General features: G+C 36.7%; 1 protein-coding gene across 8 annotated transcripts in view; it reads right to left on the bottom strand.

The window, feature by feature from the left end:
* SLC4A10 (solute carrier family 4 member 10) overlaps positions 1-21,489 on the bottom strand; it is a 305,973-nt gene that overhangs the window by 63,461 nt on the left and 221,023 nt on the right. For all 8 annotated transcript variants that reach the window (XM_053215162.1, XM_027055634.2, XM_027055639.2 and 5 more), the window contains 5 exons: positions 21,016-21,162; positions 12,690-12,790; positions 9,447-9,621; positions 8,765-8,898; positions 8,126-8,371 (listed from right to left, as the gene is read on the bottom strand). In XM_053215162.1, the coding sequence (XP_053071137.1) occupies positions 8,126-8,371; positions 8,765-8,898; positions 9,447-9,621; positions 12,690-12,790; positions 21,016-21,162 (803 nt within the window). The remainder of the gene's footprint in view (positions 1-8,125; positions 8,372-8,764; positions 8,899-9,446; positions 9,622-12,689; positions 12,791-21,015; positions 21,163-21,489) is intronic.

Below are 21,489 nucleotides of genomic sequence, written 5' to 3'. Positions count from 1 at the left end.
AAAATTTTAATTTTAATAAGGCCCATCTTTTATTTTTTCTTTCATGAATCATACCTTTGGTGTTGTATGTGAAGAGTCATAGCTTTAGTCATAGCTAAACCCAAGGCCATCTAGATTTTCTCCTACATTATATTCTAGGATTTTTATAATTTTGCATTTTACAGTTAGGGATATGATCCATTTTGAGTTAATTTTTGTGAAGAGTATACAGTCTGTGTCTAGATTCATCTTTTTTTTTTCATGTGGATTTTTAGCTGTTCCAGCACCATTAGTTGAAAGACTAGCTTTGCTCCATTGTATTTGTTTTTGCTTCTTTGTCAAAGATTAGTTGCCTATATTTATGGGGGTATATTTCTGGGCTCTCTATTCTGTTCCATTGGTCTATTTGTCCATTCTTTTGTCAATACCTCACTGTCTGGATTACTTAGCTTTATAGTAAGTGTTGAAGTCAGGTAGTGCCATATTCTCCAACTTTGTTCCCCTTCATTACTGTGTTGGCTATTCTGAGTCTTTTGCCTTTCCATATAAACTCTAGAATCAGTTTGTAGATGTCCATAGAATAACTTTCTGGGGTTCTACTTGGGATTGTGTTGCATCTATAGATCAAATTGGGAAGAAATGACACCTTGACAATATTGAGTTTTCCTGTCAATGATCATGTACTATCTCTCCATTTATTTAGTTTTTCTTTTATTTGTTTCTTCAGAGTTTTGTTGTTTTCCTCATATAAATGTTGTACAAATTGTGTTAGATTTATATCTAACTATTTTTTTGGAGTGCTAATGTAAATGGTATTGTGTTTTTAATTTGAAATTCCATTTGTTCCTTGCTAGTATATAGGAAAGTGATTGACTTTTGTACATCAACCTTGTGTTCTGAAGCCTTGCTATAATCACTTATTGCCTCTAGGAGTGTTTTGTCGATTCTTCCAGATTTTCTATATAAACAATCATGTCATTTATAAACAAAGACAGCTTTCTTTCTTTCTTTTCAATCTGTATACCTTTCATTTTCTTGTCTTGTCTTATTACTTTTGCCAGAACTTCCAGTATGATGTTGAAAAGGAGTGGTGAGAGGGACATTCTTAACCTATTCCTGACCTCAGGGGGAAAACTTCCTAGTTTCTCACCATGAAGTATGTTACCTTAAGGTTTTTCTGTATTATTTACCATGTTGAGGAAGTTCCCCTCTATTCCTAATTTACTGAGAGTTTTATCATGAATGGGTGTTGGATTTTGTCAAATGCTTTTAGTGCTGTTATTGATACGATCATGTAATTTATCATCTTTAGCCTATTGATGGAATGCTTTGTATTAATTGATTTTGGAATGTTGAACCAGCCTTGCATACTTAAAATAAATCCCACTTGGTTGTGGTGTGTAATTTTTTAAACATTGTTGGAGTTGATTTGCTAGTATTTTATTGAGGATTTTTGCATATTTGGTCATAAGAGCTATTGGTCTGTAGTTTCCTTTTCTTATATCTCTGTCTGGTGTTGATATTAGGGTAAACTAGCCTTATAGAATGAGTTAGGGAATATTCTCATGGTTTCTATTGTAGAAAATTGGTATAATAGTTTCTTTAAATGTTTGGTAGAATTCAACGAGCCTGGTGCTTTCTTTTTTGGAAGGTTATTAATTATTGATTCAATTTCCTTAATAGATACAGGCCTATTTAGATTATCTATTTCTTGTGTGAGTTTTGGCAGATTTTCTCTTTCAAGGAATTGGTCCATTTTATCTAGATTATCAAATTTGTGGGCATACAGATGTTCATGGTATTACTTTATATTCTTTTTAGTTCCCACGGCATCTTTAGTGATGTCCCTGCTTTCATTTCTGATATTAGCAATTTGTATACTCTTTTTTTTTTTCTTAGTTACCCTGATGAGAGGCTTATCAATTTTATTGATCTTTTCAAAGAACAAGACTTTGGTCCTCTGATTTTTTTTTCTCTGTTGATTTCCCTTTTTAAAAAAATTTTTTTAATGTTTATTTTATTTTTTTAATATGAAATTTATTGTCAAATTGGTTTCCTTACAACACCCAGTGTGATTTCCCATTTTTAATTTCATTGCTTTCTGCTTTTTTATTATTTCTTTTCTTTTGCTAATTTTTAAATTAATTTGCTTTTCTTTTTCTAGTTTTCTAAGGTTGAAGCTTAATTTCTTTTTTAATCTATGCATTCAATGCTATAAATTTCCATATAAGCACTGCTTTTATTGCATCCCACAAATTTTTATAAGCTGTGTTTTCATTTTAATTTAGTTCAAAATGATTACTTTTAATCTTACCAGTACAGTTCCTTACACTGATTAACAAGTCAGTACTTTCACCAATGAAAATCTATTTCCGATATTCAGCAAAGCCTTAGTGTTGATTGAAATGTGACTCACAGGCTTGTGATAACCTTTTCTGGTGTTTAGGCTCTCTGCTTTAATGTTAGCTGACTACTCCTGGAGTTTGGACTCCTGACTAAAATACCAGCTACCTATGGCTGTAAGTTAACCTACATACACATATTACCACAGTGTCTGTGCTGAGATATTTTAATATAAATTGAAACATCATTATATTCCACTTTAAATATTTCAGAATATACCCTTAAATCTAGGTCAGTTCAGGAAGTGAAGAGAAATGAGGTCAGTACTTCAAAGACTGTAAGCCTTCTGAGAATGGTCATCATATCTCAACAAAGTGAAATGATGAATTGTGGCCATGCAATGCATCTTAGAGAAGAAACCACCAATTTTTGCTTATCACTCTCCCTCTAATCTTGGATGCTTATGTAAATTTCTGCCCCTTCATAGCTATTTAACAACAAAGCATGAAAGATAATTCTATATAATGTCTGTAAATCTATAGTTACAGAGAAGGAAAATAGTAGCTAAAGGTGCATCTGAGAAGTAACATTATTGCAAGACAGTTAAGAAAGGTTTACTCATATCTACCAACCCCCTTGGCCTCTAGAGATAGAAAGATGAAGAGATTCTAATCTTGTACACATAGGCTCATAATCCATTAGGAACAATGAGGATAACACAGGCAAATAATAAAGTTATATTGGATATTATTGCTAGTGGAGATAAGACTTTATCATTGAAATAAGAATTTAATTCAGAGCAAAAGGGAAAGCAAAGATATCAAGGGTTTGGATTAAAAATCAAGAATGAGATGGGTTGCCAGAAGTGTATTTATTGAATAATCATTTATTGAGTGCCTACTATTATATTTATTAGATTCTAAAATGTCAGATAATCTACTTGCTTAATGTCAGTTGTAAGGGGCATTTCCAGAAATGTAAAGATATGAACATGCTCATTTTATGCACGTGCCAAGCACTTTGCTAGGACAATGGGCTCAAAGGGGTGTCTAATAGTCATGGACGTAGCATTACAGAGATTAACCTGGTGGAGCTACACATACATTACACAAATAAATACATAGAATATAATTACAAATTTATTTTGCAAGAAATCTGGATAAATTTTTCAAGTGTATATGTAGTAAAAATCTGATTTAAAAAGTGGAAACACAGGGGTTTCCCTAAATCTGAGTTTTATTCTTTATTTTTTGATGAGTGAGTACTATAAGGTCATTGAGCTATGAGAACTACCCTTTCATCTTCTTTTCCCCTGAATCTCAGAGCAACTTTTGAATCTCTGCTATAGTTTGCAGTCCTGCCTCTCATTTCTTCCAGATGACTTCTACACCATATTGGCACCCTGTCTAAATCTTCAGTCAGAACTAGTTTTATGGATCCAGATTTGTACATATGTAAGTACATTAAGACTCTCTTAACATCTCAAGTTTATTCAAAACTTCCTGTTGAAATTTTTAAGAGTCAGGTTAAATATACTGTAAAAGAGTACACTTGCCTTTACTTGCCAAACAAGCTTGGCCAGGTGACGTCAATTATTTTACAACACATTCAGTTAATCAATATGTATTAAGTATCACTTACTATAGTTACAGTATTATGCTGAGACTGGAGGGATACAATTATTACATGTTTTCTATCTTAAAAGAGGCTCAACTCTAGTTGAGGAGATGAGAAAAATAATACCCTTCTATGAGTATAAGGTCGGTCAATAAATAACATTTATCCAGAACAGCCCTGGGTTATGTGGAGGGCTGAGAGTTGGATAAAAACAACAAAGATAGGAAAAAAACAAAAAACAAAACCAACCAAACAAACAAAAAAAACCTTTCAAGAACCTAATAGTAAAATCAGTCCTCCTAATGGCTTGGTAATTGTTGATATTATTTAACTCTAGTCTGCTAGTATATTGAAAACTAGAGTAACAGACCCTGGTCTCTGCTTTGACCCAACCAACTGCAAAGAATTCATATCACCCCAATCTTTCTTTAGCTAGCCATCTTTGAAAGCTTTAGATTATTACTATATATTGAAGGAATATTTCATGTTACATAGCAGAATGCTTTATTCTATTTTTGCTGTTTCTTAAAATCAAAGCAACCTAGAAAAAGTTATTCCCACAAACTCATTACTTATTGCTAACTTGACATATTCAGCTTGATCATCTGGTATAATGTATATATTCTTGAAACTAAATTGATTATCTTGACACTTGCTCTTGGCACAATGAAAAGAAACTTATAGCTTCAAATATAAGGTCTACATATTACCACATTATAAGGTTAGGATGCCAAAGGAACTAGGAAAGTCTTTAAAAAAATCAAAGACATTTTGTTATTTCACTGGTAAAATTATGGGTTTAGGAAAATCTGAATACAGGAGGCCCAAGTATAAAGAATATCTGAAACGCACATCCTAAATATGATGCCTTTTTCAATATCTTACACCTAAACCAACTATGTGAAAGCATGGGCATATTAATTTTGCAAAGATTGCAATCTCAGATATGCTGCATCCTAGCTATGACATTTTTTGAAAAATTTTTCTTATAAAAACTGTGAAAGCATGAGGCCGGCAAACATCAGGAGAAAATTTTAGGTGACCATGAGCATGATGACACTTACAGACTGATTAGTGTGAAAAGGTCATGGTGGCAAGAACAAGAAAAACCACAAGTATCATATGGAGCTCACGAAACAGAAAATGCTTTGGGCACAAGCATGATATTACACTGTGCATTAGCCATTATTGTTAGCAATACTTTTCTTTACCTTTTTTAAATGCACATGACCGAAAGTACGCTAATAAATATATTCATCATACGCATAGCGAAATATTTGTTTTGCTTCTCCAAGACCAGGTAATAGCAATACCTGATCAGATTCATGCACACACTGTGAGTGGTACTGAGAGCCAGGGAATCATGGCGTGAACATCAAAGTGAAGATGGTTCAGTAAAGATGTCTGGTCAGCACATTTCCCAGGGAGACTACCAGTCTCCAACCATTTCACCTCACCACCCAGCAGGATGAACCCATCTTTCCATCTCTGCTGCCTTCCTTATTACGGCTGAGAAGGGCACATGGGCAATGGAAAACAGTGATTAGCACACATTTCTGCTCAGCCTTCACATAATTAGGTTTTAGATGTGTACACTGTGATAAAGCGTCACTTGAACCTAAACTCGTGGGGATCCTTTTTTAGAAAAGCGGAGATGGAAACATTAAGAAAGTCAGGACCCATGCAACTCTCCTCCTGATTGCCATGAAAAGCAGGAATCATGGGCAAACAAAGCTATTTTTGCTTTCAAATTATCCTCTGAGCATTTGTCTTACTGAACCCCACAATTTGTCTTGATCTCATCACTTTTGGGGAGGTTGAAATCCCATGTTTACCCACTCCCTTACCATCATCTCTAATCTCTCTCTTTCCTCTGCCTCTCTGTCTTCATTTTCAAACACACATAGCTCTTTTCTGTCACAAATTACCATTCTCAGGATCTCGCTGCCCTCTCCAGCAGGCACTGTTTTTCACTTTCTTTGACCAAATCGGCCTCTGCATACTTTCTCCCTTTCTTTACCGCCTACTCTCATCTTCATTTTTTGCAAACTAGCTTGTAGTCCTGCCCCCCCCCCCACCCAGTGCTGTTTCTTACGTTAACAATGATCTCTCTCCCTTGTCCTGTTTGATCTCTACACCACTGTCCTCTAAAGACTTCTTGACCCAGCTTTGTCCCATGCCTTTTACAACCTGACACCATCCATGTTTGTTTGTTTTTTGTTTCTTTTTCTGATTCTTCTTACTTTTTACCTATTGCTTGCATGCTCCCATTCTTCTATCTTTAAGCTATGACCATTATCCAGGGCACAGTCTTTGCTTCTCTGATCTTTTTCCTTTTTACACCTGGAGATTTTCGATGGTATTCCTCAGTCTGAGGTACTTTGATGCTGCCACTGAAGGTTCGGGAACAAATGGAAGGGTGGGTGGACAGCTGGCGCCTCCCCACCACTGCACATGGAATAGTTCTGCTTTTACCTGTTTTACTTGGGCCATATTTTGTCTTTAGGAGAGCTTATTTGTATTCATCAGTGTACTGATGTAATTTGAAAATTACATCAAACCCATAAAACCTGGATCCAGCTTCTTGTTTTACCACTATCTATTTGACTTTCAACAAATATTTCAAAGCATCCATGCATTTCTTACGTCCAGACCTGCACCATTCCTTCCATCTGGACTACTCTCCTGCCCCCTTCCTCAGCACTTTCCTAACTCCTACTGGTATTTTGGTCTTCTTCTTCGTCGTCTTCTTTTTTTTTTTTTTTTTTCTAAGTAGGCTCCACATCCAGCATGGATCCCAATGCGGGGCTTGAGCTCATGACTCTGAGATCCAGACTTGAGCTGAGATCAAGAGTTGGACCCTTAACTGACTGAGCCACCCAGGCACCCTGATGTTCTGGTCTTCTATGTTCCTTCCTCCAAGAAGTCTTCCATGAACCCTAAATCTGGGTTGGGTATTCTTCTAATGTGGTACCATTGCATTCTGCACCAATCTCTTAACACAGCACTTCTTTCATTGTGTTGCCTGTTTGTCTGCATCCCCTATTAAACTGGAAGTTCACTGAGGTCAGAATGTATTATTCATGTCTATAGCATAGTGCTTGGCATGTAATAAGTGTGAAAATCCAGGCAGAGATAATTATACATCCCTAGTACCTAGCATAGTGCCTGGCATGTAATAGGTTTGAAGATTCAAACAGATAACATACATCCCAGCAAGGAGATCCAAATTGGGTGACACTGTTCTCTAAAGAGAAACAAAAGGGCACGTGTCCATGTTATCCTTCATTCTGATCAAACTATTCTTCCCATTTGCCTGCTTCCTGAGTGTCCCTGACACCTCCTTCATCTGCTTCTGGATCCTGTTCACAACACCCTTGCTATTTGCTTTTATTGGGAAAGTTACTTTATGTTTCCACTCTGATTTTTCTTATCTGAGACAGAGGTAGAAAGACCAGGAAAAATTTGAAGTACTAAAAATCATTCTATTTTCAACACTGTATCATTACATCATTCTTAACAAAATCAGAACATGATACTATTTTGGCCTAATTTCAACAATTCTGATGTATGTCAATGGTAAATAAAGATAATAAATCTTCAAAGGATTTGGGGTCATATCTAAGCAGTTTATAAGAAGACCATTGGTGATTGATGGAGAGGTTATAACGGCCTTGTAAAGAACATATTGGTTCAAATATTTGCTGTACAAAAATGTACATACAAATGCAACAAAAAAAATCCTAAAATTAAATCAAAGAAAGGAATAATGTAATGTTTGTGTACTCCACAAACACAGTCGTAGAGAAATTCCAAACTCCTGGCATACTAAAACTGGAAAGTACAATAGGTACAGTCCCATCTTTAATCCTGAACTGCTAACATCACCTTCAACTGGCAAAGCCTGAGCACCTCCACCATTAATATCGTGCATTCTAAAAAGCAAAATCACATTTCAATTCGGTGAGTTTTGCTTTTGTTTTTATAATGAGAACTCAAGTATCAGATGAGTAGCTGATGAGGTGGCTTTTAAAATCCTGTTCCCCTCTGAGAGTCTGATCAGGGATTTAGATCCTGAATCAATGTAAGACACTTGATCTGCAATGGAAGTTCATCCTATTTTTTTTAAACAATAGCAATTTGTAAAAAGACAAGCCCTATGGCCACTAGGGGAAACGTTACTTACGAGTATTGGGTCAGCAGTTCCAAATCATTATGCATGTTGATTGGATATGCTTCACTGAGTTCAAACAACTTCTCTAGGGCCTCATAGATGAAGATGATGCAAATAAGAGAGGCGAAAGCTTCTTCGGTGAACCGGGTGATGTAGCAGACGAGGGAGCTTGCATCGGTCGCCACAAGTATGATACAAAGGGTTGCCGTCCAAAGTCCAATACTAGCTCTTAAAGACAGGTATGACAGCCCATATTCTCTAGGAGGAGGAAAGAACAGCGGAAATAAGGTCATTTAACAGCTCGCCACCATTTTAAATAGATGGGAATAAGTCTAATTCAGGAAGTGAAAGTAAAGAACCTTCACATCCCATGATTTTCTAAACTCAAAACGTTTGTCGAAAGGGGACATCTAAGAGGACAAAACTAAAAGAGGTTTCTCATGCTTAGAACAGAATATCATTTTTTATAAATTTTACATAGCAAATCGCACACATATTTTACTTTTCCTTTATTTCCATGGAGAGACAAAAATGGCAAACTGAATCAAATCCATTACGTCCACCTCTCCCAGCAGACCCCAAACATGATGTTGGGAGAAGTATAAATACGGTGGAGAAAGGGAGGAAGGGCCAAAAGTGTTTAACACTTACTTGCAAAATTTAAACAAAATCTTTTCAAACACCAAAACTGGTCCTGTACTGCCCAATATGGTAAGAGGCTGTCCACCAAAGAGGGAATAGGCTATCCCAGTCATAGATGCTCCAAAGAGAGATTCGATTGCACTCTGTGTAGAGATATAAATAATTCCATTACCTAAGCTACACAGGCAACCATTATACCTAGGAAGTACATGTTTAAAATACAGGAGGATACTCTTTTTCATTTGCTGTGAAAAACCTAGTGACCTTGGGCAGGATGTGGAGTAAGGGAATAAGAAAAGGGACAAGCAGTCAGGAGAATATGAATGGTACTGAATGGGGATGTGTTCTCTCCACATTCCTCATCTTGCTTTTCTTTGGACTATTAAAAGTTTACATGTATTTGCGGCCAGTGTCAGGACAGAAGCGTGGGCTGTGTAAGTGGGAAATGGATTCCTCGTGTCCATCTCTCTCTCCTTGTGCGAATGGGAGCCAAAGCCAGACAAGGACTGGGGTTGGGGCGGGGCCAGGGACGAGAGCAGAACCTTGTGTAAAACTAAGAATTAACAGTTCTGAGACATTCCACTTCCAGATTACCAGTTATAAAGGAATCCAAAACTAAATGTTGACTTATCTAACTATCATTCCTAAAACTGATTAGGTTTTAAAATTCCAGGGAAAGCACAATACATACTATACGACCTTCCGTTGCTTCTCCCAGCAGTCCTCCAAACGTGATGACTGGAGACATACACGCGCAGTAGAGAAATAGAAAAGATGCTAAGCACTGCAGGCTGAAAGCATCTCTGAAGTCACTCCAGAAGTATGGAGCTTTTCTTTTGATATCTAAAATAAGTCCCCCAAAAATCCTAAGGCGGGTGGAGGAGGGAAACACAAGAGTGAAATCCAAATATAAAAACACACACCCACAAAGCAAAATCCTCATTTCCTTTTTGCCAGGTCACAGTATACGTTTTCCATCAGCGGAGATGAGACCCATTTTAACCTGCTACATTGTATTAGCATGATCTACAGCGATGGCTTTGTACCACTGTGTCTCTTCAATTCCTAACTAAATATTATGCCAGCAACCAGAAAACCCCGTGTTCTCTCAAACAAGGTGCAGAGCTGTCCTTCAATCAAAATTCAAATAATGAGATTTAAGGATCACTCTAGTCTCCGTGCCATTTCTGTATCAATCTACCCCTCCTAAACTCAGGCCTACTACCCTCAGTCGTTGGCAGTATTTTCTAATTGTTTACATTTCATTTAGCATAGCAGAAAGTGAAGTTTGGGAGGATAAGGTGGCTTTTGCGTTCTGCAACGGTGAACATTACCCTGGAGAGAAGAAGTAGTGTTTAACCATGGCTCCAGTTACCTACTTTCTCTGCCAAAATATTCCTCACCACGTATTGTTTCAAGCAGGCATCTAAATGGCCTTATGGATGACAGTAATACCTAGTAAAGACAGATAGATTCCATAGTTGTTTTCATTTTTAGGAAATTAAGAAGGGGACCTTATAATAACCAACCCAGACAAATGTAATTTTGATCCATTATTGTCTAAACATATCCCAACATCTACCATTCACAAGACAATAATGGCCTTACTTAGTATAGATTCACTTATTCTAAAGATATCCCAAAACCACACCAAAACACTTGAAAGAGGATTTGGGGGGTGGAGGGGAGAAGAATAGCAGTAAATTGTGAAATGCTCCCTAAAATGTGAGGTCTAAAATATTTTTAATCTACTAGGAATGAGAATATTAATGAACAGGTATTCTCATTCTTTGAATATTTAATAATAATATATGGATTTAACACTTGGCTACTGAAAGCTCTTTGTGCTCCATGGAATAAAGATGTCATATTAAAATGAATAAGACTATGATTAAGTTCCTACACAAAGGTTAAAAAAAACCATTATGTTCCAATCTACTGCCAGTATGCTAGATATATTTGGATTATGCAAAGATATCAAATTTTTATTTATTTTCTGGATAGAAATGTTCACAGACAATCTAAGAACTGCCTCAAAAATTATTGTTCTCTTGAGACGCTAATTCTGGTTTGCCTTGAAAAAAGTGTATCTTCAGAATAACTGAAAATTTTGACTCTTACTTGTAATCACCCTGACCTGACTGACATAGACACAATAGTAACCTGTTAGTAACTATCTCACTATTACATAAGTGAGAGACTCCTTATGTTTTCCTGGTGATTGCTTCCATCAGAGGGATGTGGACTAGGAGAAAGTGAGAAGGATGAAATTCTAATTGAAAAACAGGACATTTAAACTCAAAGAAGCTTACAGAGAACCCATGAAACTCATACACACAAAGATCATCTTAGAGTCCCCTTTGTGCGTTTGATAAACATGTGCATATTTTTTTATTTGGGGAGGATCATTTCTGAGTGATCTGTTAACTTATCAAAGTCACAATTCAAAATAGATTTAATCCAGTATTTATTTATTCATTTATCATTTACATCCCACCTAATCCCCAAAATATTTTGAGGTGGTTATGAACTATTACTCAGTAGTTAATATTTGTAGGTTTGATAGCACTTTCTGGTAGACCACTGTTTTCTAATTAATTACTTATTAGGGCATAAAATAGTGTCAATAGCTATGATATTACTGTGTAATAAACGTGCTTTTAGCAGCAAAAATCTAAATCCGGAAGTGGGAGGTCATTGCAGAGAACAGTGCAAGAGCAGCCCAGATGTACACCAGCAACTCTCGGAGAGCAGATGAGTAATGGATACTTCAAGTCATGTCAGCAACAGAATCTGTGGAAGAACTCTGGAGAAGCGAAGATACCGGATATTGGTGACCTGGGAGGATTTAGGAAGCAGTAAGGAAAAGTGAACTTCCAAAAAAATCTAAGCTATGTGGCATGTTACACCTGAGAGAGAGAGAGAGAGAGAGAGAGAGAGAGAGAGAGAGAAACCACCCAAAATAAAAAGACAGCATTTGAAAATATGAAAGCAAACAGAAGGAGTAACCACGCTTCCAGTAAAGGGAGAAGGAAAAAATTGTTTGAATCATCTCAAATTATGTATGGAGGCTGAGGAAGACATTAAAGGACCTTTCCTCAGAGACAAAACATAGATAAAGGGAAAGAACAGAGGAGAATTAAAATGCATAGAGTTGTCAGAAACTCGAAAGTCAGCTTAAAGGACACAGCGCAAGCATTCCAGGAAATGGCCTTGAGAGGAAGGGGTACCAATCCTGCAAAGCCTTTGCCCTTGCCTTCAATTATAATGGAGGCTGTGTGCACATATTCCCTGAAGACAGACCCTCCCAAGGTTTTCTGATTTTCTGCTCACACATTGCTTGGAGAGAGACAAGCTGTCAAAAAATGATAAAGAACCATTTTGAGAAATAAATTGAAGCTTTCATCTCTTCAAAGATGTGTGATTAGAAAAAATAAATCATATGGCTCTTTCAAATTACAACCATAAAAATAAAAAATACTATTATATACATCCTACTTGCATGTAATGAGATAGGTTCTATAAGACTGAGTTCTTGGTATTTATTTTTATTTCCATCTGAACTTGAAGCTTTCAACAGGCCCTTTTAGAAGGGGCCACTGACAGTTTTCTTATTCATTCTACGAATCTGTGAACACATTTTATGCACAGCAAAATGAAAGACTAGGTAAGATAAAATGGAATGATGTAGTCACTGTGCTGGTTTAATAGTAACAAAAATGATTAGTAAATACTGGGAAATCAAATTTATTGGCATTACATAGGTGTTCACAGAATAGATATTCAAATAAATAAATACATACATACTCAAATAGGTATTTATTAACAGGTATTCAAAGTATAAAAAAAATTACATCTCTAAACAGCAATTCCTGACACAAAGGACAGTATATCATTTGGTCTTTGAAGTCCCATACAAGTACTTTTCACTGACCTTCCAGTTCGCTGGAGTTCAGGTCCACTGTGTCCTCCGTGGGGCTCTGCTTCCCCATGAGCGGCTGTTCCATTTGGTACAGCAGGAATCTTCCTCTTCTCCTGCAGGAAGTTTTTTGTTTTTGTTTTTTAATTTCAGGTGCTAGTTGTAAATAACAAAAACAATTTTTTTCCCTTGAGGCAATATGCAGAGTGGCCAAGAACCCAGGCTCTGTTACTTATTTGCTACATGAACTCTAATTAAAGTTATCTAATCTCCTAATGCTTCAGTTCCCTCCTCCATTCACGAGTGGTAGTAACAATACCTATCAGCGTGGTTGAGAAAATTAAATGAAGTGATGGACATCTACTCAGTCTTTCGATTAATCTTTATTGGTGCCTTGTGTGCCATCCCTTGTTACGGATGTTAGAAATGCAAAGGTGAGTGAGAAAAGGCATTCTATTAGTGGAGACAAGCAAGTCTCTAGTGTCAGGTAGACATTCAGCTAGGAAGACAATGAAGGAAAGGAAGGGGACGAAGAGAGACCAGGGTTGGCTAGGTTGGAATGAGGAGGCACTAGTTATGGTGGTGTTGTATGCCTGGCATAGTTCAACTGTTCAATCAACTTCAACTATTATCGCTAGCTATTTTTAAGGGTGGTTCCCTGTTATTCTGGCAGATATCTTCCTACCTAAGGAATGATTTACAACATGGTTCTTTCTGACTCATGGAGATCCCAGACTCTTACAAATGGAAACTTCCATTCAGTCATTGACAAATTAACTGAGGCTTATGGAAGTGCTGTCTTATCACAAGCCTGTTCCACCCACTTTTGTCGGTGACAGAGATTTTTAAAAATCATAAAATCCTCCCTATTGGTTATCCTAGAGGATGCCAATGTGTTCAAAAGGGCTGAAAAGTATCATAAAAATTTTTTAGGTGGTGCAGTTAAAATATTTACTTCACTGCCATTCCAAAATAGTCTAAGCATGTGAATTAGCAAATGATCTTATGTATAATGGGACATTTAGGTAAAGTGGCACAGGTTTAAAACATGAGAAAAACAGGTTTTGAAATGCACAAAATAGAGAAAAGTTCATTGCTTGATATTTTTACAACTTCCCAGGTATATGAATAGGTACAATGAACAAAAATACAAAGATAAAAGAGAGGATGTCTGTCAGCTGATGGAAGAACTGCCTTTACACATAAATAGCTATTATATACAGTAAAGGGCTTTAAGGGTGGCCTCGGTACCCTAAATACCCAACAGTCACCCAGGGAAATACTTCTTAGCTTCCATAAATCTCAGAAAGCAAGTGATATTATTTGGTCTCGTGGGTAATTATCCCTTACTGGCTATGTCTCATTGTCTTACAATGGAAAAAGCTATACATTGATAAGGCAAATGATAAACCATGAAATATATTAGCCATTCTAAAGTACCTGTTTCATCAAGGAGTGTTCATCTTACAGTAAGGGGGAAAGGTGTGTGAAAAGAGATGTATGAACAGTACCGATGAATATTCTGAGGAAAATATAGGAAATATTTTTTGTTCACAAACACAGGAATTTTGTTTTTTTAAAACAAATTAAAGAGTGTATATATATTTGACTACTCAACTTATGCAATCTACTAATTCAACCAACCAATACTTATTGAAAGCCAATTTGTGTCAGGTACTCAACCCCACCACTAAGACACCAGTGGACAAATCAGGCCTGTGGAACTCACCTTCTAATGGGGAACCCAAACAATAAACAAATAAGCACATAAGTAAATTAGTTCTACAATGTGTTAGATTAAAACCTATGTAAAAATGAAAATTTAGAGCAGAGTTAAGAGGGGGATCTGAGGTATGGGGTGGGTGGGTAGGGAGGAAGGAGTGGCAATTATAAACAAAGCAGTCAGGTAGGATCAGTGAGAAAGTGTCATTTGAGAAAAGCCTAAGGGAGCTGAGAGAATAAGCCATGAGAATAACTGGGGGATATCCAGACAGAAAGAACAGCAAGTGAGACAGTGTCAAGGCAGGGATATGGCTGTAGGGTTTAAAGAACAAAGAACAAAGAAGCCGACATTCTTGGAAAAGAGTTCACAAGGAAGAAAGTCATAGGAGTTTACTTTGAAGAAATAAAGGGAAGCCAGATTGTATAGATTTAGTAGACCATTGTACGTATTTGGCTTTTATTCTCAGTGAATTGAGAAAATGTAGGGTTTTGAGGAAAGAAGTAGCATGGTCTCACTTGGAGTCACTCTGGCTGCTGTGCTGATAACAGATGTTGGGGGCCAAGGACAGAAACAAGGAGAGTGATTAAAAAAAACTATTTTAATAATCTAGGAGGAAAAAATGATGGTAGCTTGAACTAGGATGGCAGCAGTAGAAACAATGAGAAATGGTGTAATTCTGGATAAATATTAAAGGAAAATCCAAGAGTATTTCCTGGAAGAATGGAAATCTAAGAATAAATTTAAAAATGAGTGTTTTTGGCTTGACCAACTATAAGTATGGAGTTAAGACCTACCAATAGAGGCAGGTGCAAATGCAACAGACTTTGAGAAAAGATCGGAGTTTCTTGTATACTTCAGGAAGTATTATATTGCCTTTTCTAATATAAATGCAAAGATGAATACAGATATAGAAATGAAACAATCTACAATTCAGTTCAAACTTTGGATATGTCAGGTTTTAGATATCTATAAGACATCCAAGGGGAGACATTGGCATGTAGATAAATAACTCTCAAGTTCAAGGTAAATAGTAAATTTGGGAAAGGATTTAAAGCTATAACATTGGATGATATTACCAAGAGAATGAGTGTAGGTAGAAAAGAAAAGATGAGCAAAGACTGAGCCCTGTATCATCTCAACATAAAGAAATAAGGGGAAAAAAGAAGAAACCAGCATAGGAGATTGAGGAGTGACCAGTGAGCTAAGAGAAAAACCAAGAGTGTGGTGTCTTGGGAACCAAGCAAAGAGAGTACAGGGAAAGGGGAGCCATCAACTCTGTCAAATGCTGTTGACTGGCAGGCAAATAGAATGCAGACTAAGAACTATGGGATTGAACAGTGTAGAGATCCTCGGTGACCTTCATGTACGTAGTCTTAGTGAAGTGATGGGGCAAAAGTCTTATTGGAGAAGAGGAATTGGAGGCAGGTAGTTCAGAGAACCCTTGTGCCATTTGGTTGCAGAGGGGAAAATAAGGAATGGATGAGTAGCTGATGGTGATAGCAGTATTGAGAGGTTTTTTTTTTAAAGATTTGCAAATTAGTAAGGTTTTATGCTAACAATAATGACATAGTAGAGAACAAAAGAATTGATGATATAGGAAAGAAAGAGAATTGGTGTAATGTCTTTGAGTAGGTTTGAACAGATGGGATCTAATGCAAAGGTAGAATGCTGACTTTGGATAATTCAATAATAATATATAGGAAAGCAGAGTATGTGGGAGTAGATGCCTGCAGGCAGGTAGATGTGGTGGTGGGAGTCTATGGAAGTTCCCTTTAAGTTATTTCACATTTCTCAGAGAAGTAGGAAGCAAATCTGAAAGTGAGGGTCAGAAGGATGTGCTGAAGATGTGAGGAGAGAAAACAGGTGTGAAATAGTCATCTAGAGAAACTTATTGGACCAGGGGAGATAGGATGATGAACCGGCAACATTAAGGGCCCACTTGAGGTATGTGGTCATGAACTAACGAGATTAGTCAGTGTAGCTGTTTTCCTTCAGCTACATCCAACTGCATCAATGCAGGTACAGATTAAAGAGTTGGATTCACACAGGGCTGTGGTTTTAACAAGCAAGTAACTGGCGTGAGAGAAAAGCAAAGAAGTTTATGGTATACACAAGGGAGTGATTATAAGGACCCACACAAAGTTCTAATTTTCAGGGTTATCCCTTGAAGTGGACAAGTTCTTCTTCTCTTAACTGATAGAAAAAAAGTATTAAAAATTCTGTGACTTATACATTTCAAAAGAACATAAAAACCACGGAAATTATCCCATGGAGGAAAACAGTATTTAAATAGTATAAAGTCAGAGTGCTTAATATCTTTTAATTTATCTTGCTCTGTCAGAGTGCTTAATATCTTTTAATTTATCTTGCTCCATTTAGTGAAAGAAAACATAGCTCATAGCATCTATTATTCAATTACAACATACATTTAAAAAATACTAATGTTGTAAAGAAGCATAGCAGAACCCAAGTGCCTTGATTCTTAATTCGATGTTCTTTCTACTATTGCCTCTTAATATTCTGAGTCCAGTAATTAATCCTGATTTTAAAGAGTCTCATAAAAACAATTTTAAAAATACAGAGCTCCCAGTCCTCCACTTGCCTCAAAAATATCATTTCTCAAAGGCAAGATGTTTTCAAAAATGCTTGACTTCAGTCTTAATGTTCAAAAAACTAAACGGTATTAACAAGTGACTTTTGAAGTCTCACTCATTTTCAAATGTATTAATATTTTCACAGAATTTTTCCCAAATAAAATCAATTAAAGAGTTTCTTTCTTACCACTTCAGAAAGCATTATATTGTCTTTTTCTAATATCATAAGTGCAAAGATGTTTACAAGTACAAAAAATAAGTCAATCTATAACCCCAAAAATTACACTTTCAGCAACTTCTTTTATTTTAGTAGATCAACTGAAACAATATGGCTGCAGGTACAGAATCACAAAATTGTAATTGTTGAGAAAAGGAAATCAAATAGTCTTTAATAATTATGAAATGACTTCAGAAATAAGACATCAGTGTGTATTTCTTAAATCGATAGGGAGATTGAGATTTTTTTCCCACCTCTGGCTAACCAGGAGAACATTCTATGTCCGGGTCTTAGTCAACTAGAGCAGTAAGGTCAGGCAAGTTGGACTCCACAGGGACAAAAGCCCTAGGGAAGGCTGAGTAGATGACATCTGTGGGGGCTGCAGGGGGCATAGTCAGTAGGAACAGACGTGGCAATATGAGTGGCCTTAACAAACATTTGGCTACAAATCTCAACAAAGTCAGGCCTGTAATTTAAAAATGACCCCAAATAATAGCAAAATAATAGTCTTTATTTTTACCTCTCTGGATTATATAATAAGTGAAATGCACACTGGAGTTTTAATTTTTACAATTTTTATATCATACATCCACACAAAGGTAACATGAACATAAGAATTCTAATTTAAAAATTCTGGGGTGCCTGGGTGGCTCAGTCGGTTAAGCATCTGACTTCGGCTCAGGTCATGATCTCGCAGTTTGTGAGTTCAAGCCCCACATTGGGCTCTTTGCTGACAGCTCAGAGCCTGGAGCCTGCTTCAGATTCTGTGCGTGTGTGTGTGTGTGTGTGTGTGTGTGTCTGCCCCTCCCCCACTTGCACTCTGTCTCTAAGATAAATAAACATTAAAAAAAAAAGTTAAAAAATAATTCTTCCCAATCAGAAATAAGATTAGCAGTAAGGGGGAATTTTCTATTTGATATGATTAAGCCATGCCTTTAAATTTCCTTTTTTTTTGTAATGCTTTCATTGCTTTATTTTTAAAAATACTGATCCACCTGGAACTTGTAAATGTTCCAATTTAATGCAAGACAACATTAAATAAATCTTGACATTAAGTAAAGAGTACATACTTATCAAAAAGAATATTATTTTTTTACTTTTTTTTAAGTTTTTATTTTAATCATCTGGTGCCCATCTTCACAAGGGCCCTCCTTAATCCCCATCAACTATTTCAGCCATTCTTCCACCCACCACCCCTCTGGTAACCATCAGGTTGTTCTCTATAGTTAAGAGTCTGTTTCTTTGTCTGTCTCACTTTCTTTTTTTTTTCTTTGCTCATTTGTTTTGTTTCTTAAATTTCACATGAGTGAAATCATATGGTATTTGTCTTTCTCTGACTGACATATTTTGCTTAGCATTATACTTTCTAGCTTGTTCCATGCTGTTGTAAATGGCAAGATTTCGTTCTTTTCTATGGCTGAGTAATAGACCATTTTATATTCACCTCTTCTTTATCCATTCATCTATCGATGGACACTCGGGCTGCCTCCATAATTTGACTATTGTAAATAATGCTACTATAAACATAGAAGTGCATGTATCCCTTTGAATTAGTGTTTTTGTATTCTCTGGGTAAGTAGCTAGTGGAGTGACTACTGGATCATAGAATAGCTCTATGTTTAACTTTTCAAGGAACCTCGATACTGTTTTCCATAGTGCCGCACCAGTTAGCATTCCCACCAACAATGCAAGAGGTTCATTTTTCTCTACATCCTTGCCAACATCTGTTGTCTCTTGTTTTTAATTTTAGCTATTCTGACAGGTATGAGGTGATACCTCATCATAGTTTGAATGGCATTTTCCCGATGGTGAGTGATATTAAAAATCTTTTCATATGCCTATTGGCCATCTGAATGTCTTCTCTGGAGAAATGTCTGTTGCCTTCTGCCCATTTTTAATTGGATTATTTGTTTTGGGGTATTGAGTTTTATAAGCTATTTATATAATTTTGATACTGACCCTTTATCAGATATCAAAAAGAACTTTAAAGCATTAAAGAGCTTTGAAGTGTCATTAAAGTTTAATTTCTAGAAATACAGCAGAATAAACATTCCTACTTAATAGACTTCAAAAAGTCTGAACTGTGAAATGTTCAGTGTGGCAAGGTGGATTGAATAGGCAGAAAACAAGATCATGTGACTTTATTTTTCAACAGGGTGATAGATGATGTCACCTAGGAAAAATATAAATTATTGAAAGCCTTACTGTATACATTTTTATCTAGTTTCCACTTGGTACATTATAAAATGGCAAGAACAGGCAGTAAGAAAATCCAGACACACAGCAAAATTCGATCTTTAATTCTTTGATCAGGTTTCCCTCACCAAGCTCCATACACAAAAGGAGGAGAGAGGAGGAAAATGCCAATGACCCCAGAGAAGCCATGGTGATGGGAGTGTTGTGTCTGGGCTGGAGGCTGAATTTTCTTTCCTTTTTAAAAAAAAAAAAAGTTTATTTATTTTGAGAGAGAGAGAGAGAGAGAGAGTGGGATAAAGGCAGAGAGAGAGGGAGAGAATCCCAAGCAGTCTCTGCACTGTCAGCACAGAGCCCAATGCAGGGCTTGATCTAAGGAACTGTGAGATCATGACCTGAGATGAAATCAAGAGTCAGATGGTTAACCGACTGAGCCACCCAGGCAGCCCAGGCTGAATTTTCTTAATATTCACCAATTTCAAAGTAATATATCAAAATATGGAAAGATAGCAATGGGCTTTTCTCAGGCCATATTTTACATGTTTATTAAAATTTTAATTTTCCTCCAGTATAATATGTTTTAAGGTGGGTTTAAAATCTTTCCAGGCATATGGGACCATTTGATTTGGTAGCATATCATCAATATATCAAATTTCTCAGTGAAGTGTGTTGGATAGCATTAAGACTCTGTAACTTCATATCCCTACCTTCTTAGCTGCTATATAGGTTCTGGTACCAATTCCAATGTGTTCCCCATTGAACCAGGGGGTTCTCCACACCAACAAGCAATGCTACAGATACTAGCTGGGTATCCTACAATCCAGCTCAACTCTGACACTATTTAATGGGACACAGCATCAGATTCCATTATTAAGGGTTTACACCTGCAAGATTGCCCCCGTCTCACCCCAAGTTGCCACCTGAGCTTCTGACTGAGTGGCTATAAATCAAAGATTCCCATGACCCTCTCCTCAGGTTCAATTAATTTGCTAGAGCAGCTCACAGAACTCAGGGAAACATTTTGCATACAGATCACTGGCTTATGATGAAAGGATATAACTCAGGAACACAGCCAGGTAGAAAAGATGCACAGGGCAAGGTATGGAGAAAGGGTGAGGAGCTTCCTTGCCCTCTCCAGACATGCTTCTCTCCCCAGTCTCCACATGTTCACCAACCTGGAAGCTCTCTGCTCCCTGTCCTTTTGGGGTTTCATGGAGGGTTCATTACATAGGCATGATTGATTAAAACATTGGCAATTGGTGACTGAATGCAATCTCCAGCTCCTTCCACTTCCTGGAGGTGGGAGGGTGGGACTGAAAGTTCTAACCCTCTAATCACACAGTTGGCTCCAGTGGCCAGCAGCCCATCCTGTGGTGAGTTCCAAAAGTCACCTCATTAACATCTTGCTCCTCACTTAGGAAATTTGAAGGGGTTTAGGAGCTCCATGCCACAAAAGGGAATGAACACCAAATATATATATATATGTTATTAAAAATCACAATAACACAATTTAAATCATTTTGAATCTTTTCAATGAGTTATACTTTTTTAGTACATGTATTTAAAAGACAAAAAAATGATGGGATTTTTAAGAGTGTTTTCAAATATACATACCTGGGAAGGAACATTTTTGGGAGGCTCTATACGAATGCTTGGATCCCATTCTCCAGGAGGAAGAACAGTAACCTGATCTAGAAATTCATCGATTCCTGATACCAAGTCATTGCGATCTTTAGCTTTGTAGGCAACATCATGAAATACCTACAGGAGGAAAAGATAAAAATAATAAATAAAGATAAAAAGTAATCATAAAATCTTAATGTGTTCAGTGTTTTCATTTCCCAGTTATCTTACATGTGATTATAACAATTTGAAGAACTAGGCAGCTCTAACTAAAAAAAGTTTTTAAACTATTATAATTTATTCTACGAATGCACACAGATATAGATTTTTCTTAGAGTGCTAGAATGAATGTTGAAATTTCTGAAACAAAAGTAAGAAAAAGAGAAAGGAGTATGAAAGGAATCTCATTCAGTTAGAATTAAGGATTCAAGCTTGGCAAAGGTTATTTTTGTGTGGCGAAATCAA

Source organism: Acinonyx jubatus, chromosome C1 (genome assembly GCF_027475565.1).
Source record: "Acinonyx jubatus isolate Ajub_Pintada_27869175 chromosome C1, VMU_Ajub_asm_v1.0, whole genome shotgun sequence".
NCBI lineage: Eukaryota > Metazoa > Chordata > Mammalia > Carnivora > Felidae > Acinonyx > Acinonyx jubatus.
This window is presented reverse-complemented; position numbering and strand designations above follow the sequence as displayed.